The following is a 10,101-nucleotide window of genomic DNA, read 5'->3' on the forward strand; positions in this document are numbered from 1 at the left end:
AACCTGAAAGGTTCACTACGACGTGGACTTATCCATCAATGCATTCTTGGAACTAGGTTGATCACACTATTTTGATCGAAAAACCTTAAACAAGTTGAATATCGTTCAAGTCAACCGTGTCTGGCAACATGGTAGGGTGAACCAGGATGATGGACAAGATGACCAAAACCCACTAATAATTGACGACCATGTTGAAGACATTGTACCTCAACCCTAGTCTCCCATGATGCTTAAATACTTTCAAAATTTTGGATGATATTCAGGAAATTTAATAAGGATTAAATAATTTGAACATTAATGTCAATAGAGATTTGAGAGGGTTTATCAAAGAATTAATCAACTTCAATAAAGATTTGATGATTTTTAGGACTCTTTCTGAATGATAGTTGTCATCATTTGATTGATGTTTCCCCCGTAATTATTGTAATTTAACTATATTTTTCTATTATATTGTATTATACGGTTCTATGTATTAATTAATTATTAGTTGTTTATTCCAGTTTATTTTATTAAGTTTTACAAAATTTACAATTTTTCTTAAAAAAATTTACAATTATTTTTATTCAATTTTATCAAAATCCATTAACAATTGCATGTACTCACAATATTAAATAATTATTTTTTTTTAATTAAGTTCACAGAAAAGATAATATTTTAATCACACATAACCTCTATTTATAAATAAATAATCATATTTCATTTTAACAAAAATAGAAAAAATTGTAATCTTATAACTTTATTAACTAAAAAAAATAATCAATTACACTTATTACATAAGTTACAAAATTTTATAAACTTTTTATTTTTATTTATCTTCACTTTCCACTATCTTTCCTTTATCTTTCTCCTCTAATTCATCCCTTTACAAACAAAACATTAGAGTGGATAACTAATTTTATGTGGCAAGCAATTAATAGCATTACACTTGTAATTATTAAGTTGAAAACATAGGTATTGTGTTAGTTAATATTAATGTTTGATGTAATTAAGATAGATGTTTTGACCCCTGGGTAAGGGGACGAGTCAGGTAGTACCAAGATTGAGGACCTCGATCTGTGTGTGTTGTTCGATAGTATGAACAGTTAGAAGGAATTCTAATTCTAATTCTTGCTCCGCAAAGGGAGGGGACAACGAAAGAAACGACACAACTACCAAGTTGACTCCTTAATAATATCCAATCATGGTGACACGCCTTTCGTTGTTGCCTCAAGAAGCTGCACACAAAGCTTGCTTTTCCCATAACATCTGTCACCCTTTTGGATATTCCATCTTCTTACATTATTTTTAGCAAATTGCCAGTTTAAGAAAAAACAAAAATCTTTTCTGTTTTCGTCGTTGCCAACGATTTTGCATCTGGTGGGGTTTCATGGAGGAGGTTTGATGCGATCATTCCTCTCCCAGAAACCACATATTCCACCACCTGGGTTTTGATCCTTCCGAGGTTGGGTTTGTGGATTTTCATGCTTTTTTTTAGATAGATAGATTTATTCTGATGTGGGTTTGTGTAATTTGGAAGGTGGGTTAATGCTCAATGGTAATCCCACCAATCATTTTTTGAAAGGAATAGTTGGAAGTTGGTGTCAGATTCACAGTACCCTCTTGGCAAATTGAAATTAGAATAGAAATTCTCCCAAAGGTACAAGGATATTTTTTTTTTTTATGTATTGTAAAATAATTGTGTTATTGTTCGGTTTCTCGAAGTTCACGAAGGGTTGAACCAATCTGTAAAAAATGTTTTTTAATATTTAAATGAACAGTTTTAAAGTTGGCAATTCATTGGTTGCGCAGACTCGAAGAGTTGTGGACAAAAACTACCGGAACCTGTTTTCCATCTCTCTCGAGAATCATGTGGGGCTTTGACTGTTACAACCAATTCTTTCGAATGCGTGAGAAATTTTGATTAAGTTGTTGTTGGTTTGGTAGAGGGATTGAACCTTTGACAGAGAACAAGATCTGTCCAACAAACCTTTACTTGATATCAGAATTCTGGATTGATGATCTCATGTCGGGGGTGTTTGTCCAAAAGAGAAATTGGTGCCTTTTGATGAGGCTGTGAAGAAACCCTGCTTCCGATTTCCTGAATAGCTAGTTAATTGTATTGTGGTTTTGTTTGTGAGGGATATGAAGTTTCTGAGCCTGGTGGGGAATTCTTTCGGTTGTTCTGCATCTGGTGAGCGCTTAGTTTCTGCTGCAAGAGATGGGGATGTTCAAGAGGCCAAAGCCTTGTTGGAATATAACCCCCGTCTTGCAAGGTATTCCACTTTTGGTGTTCGCAATTCCCCTTTGCATTACTCTGCCGCTCATGGCCACCATGAGGTACTTTATTCAATGTACTCCAACTCCTTGTATTATGTTTTAAAATTATTTTCAAAATATCAACTGTGTTTTGTGTTGATGTAGATAGTGTATCTCTTGCTTGAGTCCGGAGTTGATATCAATCTCAGAAATTATCGCGGTCAGGTAATCCATGTTGTTTTGTTTTAATGTCTCTTCAATTCTATTCACAGTTTACATGTCACATCACAGAGCAAGTTTTACCGGTTTGGATTATAGAAAGGGCCATTTCTTTTACTTACTTTTCACACTTTATTATAACATTAACAGACTGCATTGATGCAAGCTTGTCAACATGGTCACTGGGAGGTGGTTCAGACCTTGACTATTTTTAAAGCCAATGTATGATCGGACTATCAAGCAATTTTGTTGCATATTTTGCTAACAGTCAGATGAATTATTGAGTTGTAAAACATTGGTTGTTAAATTTGATTGCAGATCCATAAAGCTGATTACCTAAATGGAGGAACTGCCCTTCATTTGGCTGCTTTGAATGGCCACACCAGGTGCATTCGGCTAATCCTGGCAGACTATATACCTAGCACCGGTAACTTCTGGAATGCATTACAGACAGGTGATAAAAAATCAATCTCCGAATTTGATCAAAGGTACTCTGTCTCTCACGCAAAGGTCTTACTGCTTCTTCAGCTGTGGCAATGAGTTAATTTTTATCTTTAAATGGTTGCATACAAAGTGGTCTTCGCGAGGTAATTAACAAAACTTCTGATGGAGGGATCACTGCTCTGCATATGGCAGCATTGAATGCGCATGTTGAAAGTGTACAGTTACTCTTAGACTTGGGAGCTTCTGTGTGCGAGGTTACGGTGGAGGATGGAACTACCATTGATTTAATTGGTAATTGTTTGACATTTCTGTTTCATATAGTGAAGTCCAATATTTGCTTTGGAAATTCACCATATATGACTAAGTAGATTACTTTTTCCACTGTGTTATCAAAACTGCACTGCTGCTGCTGCTTTCTCTAACTAAAAAAACTGCACCAGTTGTTGTTTCTCACTAATAATTTCAACATTTCCATTTCTGTTTCCTGGCTGGCTTCAGGATTTGCTTGGTTGAACTGAAAATTAGCAGGTGAAAACTTTGTATTGAAATTTTGTTAGAAATGTCTAGGGCCACAAAAATTGGAGTAGCTGGAGCTAAATTGTAACTCAATTACATTCTATTTCCACAATTAGTCATCTCTCCTAAAGTGATTGAAAAATAGTTACATATATCATTCCACATTACTTTCCCCATCTTTTGAGATTACCATTAGTGACTGAGTGGATTTCCCCCTCTTTCATCTCTTTTTAAACCTTATAAGTATGGTTGTGAGTCAGCATCAAGTATGCATTTACATGTTGACCCCCTCCACCCTAGAGTTACTTTAAACACTGTAAGTTGGAACACAGCTTAAAAGATATTTTAAGAAATTTGAACATATCACAGTAAGTTTGAGCTAATTTAATCAGTTTCACCCTTAATAACTGCTGTTCATACTTATTTTGCAGGTTCTGGAAGTACGCCACTTCATTATGCTGCATGTGGTGGAAATGCCCAATGCTGTCAAGTGTGTTTCTATCTTCCTTTAGAAGAAAACATACTTTTGCAACTGAAAATATATTATTCATCCAAATTAATAGGGCATCAGCATATTGAAGTTCCTTTCCTTTTTAATTTTGTGTTATTGTTTGGTTCAGCTGTTGATTGCCAAGGGTGCCGATATGACTGCCGAGAATGCAAATGGGTACATCTAAATGTCTCTGTTACCTTTTGATCTGTGATGACTTTATCCTACTTACTCCCTCAGATGGCAAAGATATTAATATTTTGGTCTGTAGATGGAAAAATTATCGCTTTCCTAAAGGAGCCAAACAACTCCCGGCCACCTTGTCTTCTATTCTTGAAAAATCTTATACTAATGAATCTATAGACCCCTTGGCGTTTGACCAGAAACTAAAGTTTAATCCTGATTATCTTGGTCATCCATGTTTCTGAGTTTTATTGTGTTTTCTTCTATGAAGTTGTGCTCTAAAAAATAGCCTCATTTTTTTCTTCTTTGTGAATTGTAATTGGATTTTTCCATTGCTCATCTTGAAATGAAATGCCAGTTCATCATGATATTTTGAATTGTAGTATTATCCGTATGACTTGGATTTGCAAGAGCCTGTCTGTTTCATTACAATTTGAATCGAGGATAATATTGTTTTCTGACTGCATTCTTTTGAAGAATCCTTTTGTCTATACTTGATGAAAGACAATTGAACCTACCACAAGCGTAGTAGTGCTTGTAATGCTATGTTGCATTTGAATAAAGCAACCGGAGATTTATGCTGTCGAAAGCACTTGTTTGTCAATGATGGGTGTATAATTTTTTGGTTTCAATGATTTTTGTTTTGAAGATGGACGCCCTTGATGGTTGCTCGTTCGTGGCATAGAGACTGGCTTGAGGACATCTTAAAAACACCTCCAGCAGAACCCCTACAAGTTCTTCCATCTCCATATATATCTCTTCCTCTCATGAGCATTGTAAGAATTGCTAGGTATGTGTATTAGCTCTATTCTGTTATTCATTCAACTAATTTCTTCTTATTGGAGTGTATGATATTTGGTGCTATCTGCTATGCTCCTCATTTGGAGAACCGATTGAAAACTTTTGTTTTCTAGAATTAGCAACAATATATTTTCATAAGCACAATTCTTTCTATTAATTTGTTCAGTCCGCTCTGACTTCAAATCAACTAGCAGGTTGTAGATTTGATATATCATGCTTTGACTGTAGTGTCTGTCTGGCCTGATTTTTCAACAGAATTGATGGAAATAATTTAAATTTAACTGGTGATTTTATGTGATTATGTTTCTAATTATACATGTTACGTATTTTTTGGGTTCAATAATTTCATTTGAGATCCAGCGTCATAGACGTAACTAGGAAACATTTTTTGATCTGCTCATAGGTTACGCTAAACTCGGGATATGTTTGGTCAAACTATGTCTTTACTGCTCTATGAAACAATTTACCCCTAAATTGTACACAATGAATTGGCTTACTTTATGTGATTATTAATATTAAATCCTAAACCCTAAACTTAGACATGCCAACATTTATGTGCACATTTTTTCACAGCAAATACTACATCTTGACATACAGAGTATAAATTTTTATCAACACTTGATTTGATTTATCGAGTTAACTCTACCCCAAATTGGGGTGTTCCAATGATTTCTAATATTGCCCCTCCTCCTTTTGTTTCTGTTGCGATCTTCCTTGACAGAGAATGTGGATGGAGGACGAATGAATTAGCTCCAACATGCTTAGATCCATGCGCTGTTTGCTTGGAAAGGAAATGCATGGTTGCTGTAGAAGGTACACTCCTCTTAAATGGGCAATCAAACATCTGTTCTTAGTTTAGTATTAATGCTGGATCCATGGTATGCAATTAGATTCTTTGGTGTAGCGAATGATTTAGCCTTTTCAGGCAAAAGGGTTGTGTTATATTTTAAATTTTGCTGCGGAGCAATTTTTTTGTATAGAAACAGCACATTTCATTTTCTGGCTATAATTAAAGTCGTTTAATTTTGACTAACATGGTTACGTATATAGACATCAATCTTCGATATGGTTTCTAGATTTTACAAGGGCCGGTCACACCCATCCCCTTTATACGGGTTGCATGTGGTATTCCAATGTGCTGTAGAAATGAGAAGCGGATAGAAGACTGCTATCATTTCTTGAATTCATCTTGTTTTATAATAGGCCTGCCTTACTCTCTTTCTTTTGCTGTTGTTTAGTAGTTTTATATCTACAATAATGGCCTCGAGATACTGTTTATATATGTTGTTTCATTCCTACATCATGTTGATGGTGCATGCAGGTTGTGATCACGAGTTCTGCACACAATGTGCTTTATATCTTTGTTCTACAAACTCTACTTCAACAACCACAACTTCCCCCCCAGGTTCAATTGCTTGCCCTCTCTGCAGGCACGGCATAGTCTCATTTGTGAAGCTTCCAGACGCAAGGCCCCTACAGAAAGAAATGCAAAGGCCATCAAATCTGTCCCTCGCCTTTTGCACTTGTTCAAGTGAAGTATTGGAGGATTCCTCTGACATGACCACCCCATTTTGCAAACCAACATCACGTGGATCCAAAACTTCTTCCCCTTCAAGAACACTTCGCTCCAAGAGCTGTCAGGCGCTCCCCTCATTCAAAATCAACCCCAGCCTTTGCTTGGGAGCAGAAGTTAGCCCCTCTTTAGTTCCTTGCACTTTGAGCAGGAACGTGAAGAACCATTTGGCAAGGTGTTCTGGTTCCAGTTTAAGACGATCATCTTCTCAAACGGAGAGAAGGAAGTCATGGTTTTGTTCCCTCAATCAAACTGTTGCCACAGGCAGTGGATGCTGATTACATTTTGGTCTTTCATAAAGCTTTTTCTTTGTGTCACACCAACGTAAACAGTATCCAACGTTATATTCATGATTGCAAATATCATCCACTGTTCTACCACTAATTAGCTTGTAAACATACCTTGCCCATTTGTTCAGCTGGGACAAGCGTTACTTTTTTGGCAACATACATAATAATTTCGACAAGATTCATGTTTTGGTGCACGTAAATGCAAACAGATCTATGTGGAATTCGTGGTTTATAATTACTTAATAGCAACCAGTGAACTACCTGAAGGAAAATCCTATGCTTTGTGATATATCTTACGGAGTGCAGACACTATGAAATTTGGACCAAAGATTGCTCTTTGCACATGGAGAAGGCCACATCTGATGTTAGGGGCACGTCACAGTTTCATTAAAGTTGGCTAAGGGGTCAGAAGCTCAGAGCCTAAAGAGCATTGACGCCTTAAATCATTATATGTAAAACAATAAATCTGTGCCAGCAGGACTTAGGAATTATGAGTAATTGGACGCACAGTCCCCACGTGCAGATATTTATTATCACCTTTGGCTAGCCTCTTCTCGCAGAAATTCCAAACGAAAACAATCGTAATGCCAAAAACATAAAAGGATATTGCTAATTAGAGTCCAGAACTCCTAGGAATGAAATCCTTTGTTCAAAATTATGAGAATATCTAATACAACTATTTATAAAAACTACAATTATAAATCATTATCCAGTAACACAGATAATGTTAATAGTATTTACCGTATATAAAATAGACCAAAATAATCTCAAAGATATTTCCCGTTTGACACACTAACTTTTAGACTCTCCATATACGCTTTTATATTTTTATACTTGTGCTCAATGTACTATCATCCCCCTAACGTACTATTTCTATGAAGATCATTCACATTCCGTCACCAAAACTTATTACAGAAGAGTCCTTAATACTCTACTAAAAGATTATAACTAATTAAATATCACAGATGGTGTTGTTTTCAAATATTAACCAATTTCACTGAAAATTCTATGATTTTCACCGAATTCAAAGGAAATGTTAAAGTCTGTACCGGCACCTTCAGTAGAAGAATACTTTTCTTTGTGCTAAAGAACACAGGAATATAATCTGCAATAAGCCGTCATCTTGAAAATTATGAATGCAAATAGAAAAAATGGCAGTTGTATATTTAGACCGTGCTACTTCAGCTCAAATGTAAAACAAACACAACAGAGGGATCACAAGAAACAGATCTATTTGCAAACTTTGTCTCATCTTAGAATAACAAGAGTTACACTCAAACATACATTGCAATTGTATCAAAGCTCAGGAGGAATAGTTTAAAAATGTTAAGATGAAAGTGACTGACATGATGAAAAGAAAACTTAAAAATAAAAATAGAAAAAAAAATTATCATCCTAAATGAATATAACAAAAAAAGTCTTGCAAGGTCAAGAAAAAAATAAATAAAAAAAAAGAAAAAAGAAAAAAAAAGATTAAAAAAAAAAGCTCAATCAGGATATCGCCATTAAAATCCTATCTCACGCTTCGTTCGCCATGTGCTGGAGCTGTAGAGAACGCCAAGGAATCTGGTTGCATGCGCTCCAGTGAGACAGTGGTAGGAGATGCTTGATGCCATTTGGGAGATATTCCTGAGTAGTTAGGCGCAAGAGCATATTGAGATAGAAGTGACAAGTTTGTAGAAAGGTTATGTTAGGACAAGGTGATGTTCATAGGGTAGGTGTGATATGATATAAATGGGCAAGTGGTGGTGCATGGTGAGAAGATTGATGGAGTTTATATAGTGAAAAGAGAAGGAGAAATAAATGAAAATAAGGGACTACTGACATTCCAAAAATGTTGTTGTTTCAGTGAAGTTTGAAGAAAAAGGAAGAGGTTAGTGGACCCAAAAACTGTGGATTAATGGATTCAAAAAACCCTTTTTCCATGTTGTAGCTCTGTCTCTCTGATCCCTCCAGCGAGAAGTCTTGATTATAAATCAGATAAAAATGGCGACTGATTTGAGAGAAGAAAGGATAAAGTACAGTGCAGTGACAAGCAACGTGACTTAACCATATTTCTCTTCTGTTCTCTAATCTTTTACCTCCTCAGTCACGTAAATTCAAAAGCATATATACGAAGCATGGGAATTCGGACTCAAATTTCCAATAAAGGGATACAAGTTAAAACAGTATGGGCCCTGCAATCAATTCTCTCACAGGGTAAAAGTGAATATCAAGCATGTATACGCCTCAGTGCCAACTCTGATGAATCTATAAAGATAAAGAGAAATTTTAACACCATCTTTATCCAATCACCTATTTTTTACTTTTACTTTTTCATTTATTATATTTCCATTCCTTTTTATTCACATGTCAAATATTATTTAAGGTTCTATATCAAGACAAAAGAAAACACTACTTTTAACAGTTTCACACACTATTCCCAGCAAATCACCTCACACGCTATCTTCGTTTATCAACCATCAAATCACTTTAACTAACGATTTAAGTATATTCCATTATTCAATTAGCTACAATTGATAATAGTTTATAAGTTTATCGTCGACAACACGGAGATAAATACACTAGTATATGGGAAGAAGAATATCGTTGACTAAATTTATATGCCACGCATGCATGGGCACAAATCAAGTAATAACTTTGTACATTTTGTTGCCAACATCAAATATATTCAAAATTGGGATGTTATTTATGGAAACTCACAAAACACGTGTATATATACATATTATTATTGCAAAAGATATAATCATGCCTTTTAATATGTATGTGATTAGATATTTCACCTGATGAAATAATATTTACTGAAATATATTTATTCTTTAAGCTTTGGTTTGACTCAATAGGTTGGGAGATTTTATTTGCAATTCTGTGAAAAACAAATGGAAAGTTAGACTTAAGGCATATATATTGAATATATATTATGAAGATAATCAGTATGATATGTTTTTACGTATAAATTAGTCTCTGCGATAATGAATTTGTATAAATCTATTACTAGTATTTTATTCTATAATATTAATAATAACTAAAATTATTAGAAAATATCTCAGTTTCCATTTATTTTTATTTTCTTTCTCTTATAATTTAAATAATCTCACTTTTATAAAAAAATTTCTTTTACTTTTGTTTCAATATCTCTCACTTTTCACTCTTTAAGTCAAACAAAATATTTTGTATTAAAATGAAACAATGAAGAGTGAGAGTAGAAAATCAAATAAATAAGATTATTTGGATGGAGAGCAAAATAGTAAAAAGAAAGAAGAAATGAACAGGAAAATTACAAGTTTACATGATTGATTTAAAAGAATATGAAAAAATAGTAGTTGGTTTTAGTGAAATAAATAAAATGC

At 34.5% G+C, this 10,101-nt stretch overlaps 1 protein-coding gene across 3 annotated transcripts; it reads left to right on the top strand.

The window, feature by feature from the left end:
* Window positions 1-878: 878 nt before the first annotated feature.
* Window positions 879-6,945, top strand: LOC137807385 (E3 ubiquitin-protein ligase XBAT32). Of its 3 annotated transcripts, none has more exons than XM_068608008.2 (12): window positions 882-1,441; window positions 1,517-1,636; window positions 1,789-2,316; window positions 2,401-2,460; window positions 2,605-2,676; window positions 2,773-2,942; window positions 3,029-3,189; window positions 3,846-3,904; window positions 4,035-4,081; window positions 4,737-4,877; window positions 5,610-5,701; window positions 6,210-6,945. In XM_068608008.2, exons 3-12 carry the CDS (start codon window positions 2,122-2,124, stop codon window positions 6,737-6,739), a joined length of 1,527 nt encoding a protein of 508 aa, XP_068464109.2. In that variant the 5' UTR covers window positions 882-1,441; window positions 1,517-1,636; window positions 1,789-2,121; the 3' UTR covers window positions 6,740-6,945. The 3 variants fall into 3 exon arrangements, with proteins under 3 accessions (XP_068464110.2, XP_068464109.2, XP_068464111.2); XM_068608010.2 differs by having other exon boundaries at window positions 942-1,441; window positions 1,758-2,316; XM_068608009.2 differs by having other exon boundaries at window positions 879-1,636.
* Window positions 6,946-10,101: the final 3,156 nt, after the last annotated feature.

Source organism: Phaseolus vulgaris, chromosome 3 (genome assembly GCF_051622355.1).
Source record: "Phaseolus vulgaris cultivar YP4 chromosome 3, ASM5162235v1, whole genome shotgun sequence".
Lineage (NCBI taxonomy): Eukaryota > Viridiplantae > Streptophyta > Magnoliopsida > Fabales > Fabaceae > Phaseolus > Phaseolus vulgaris.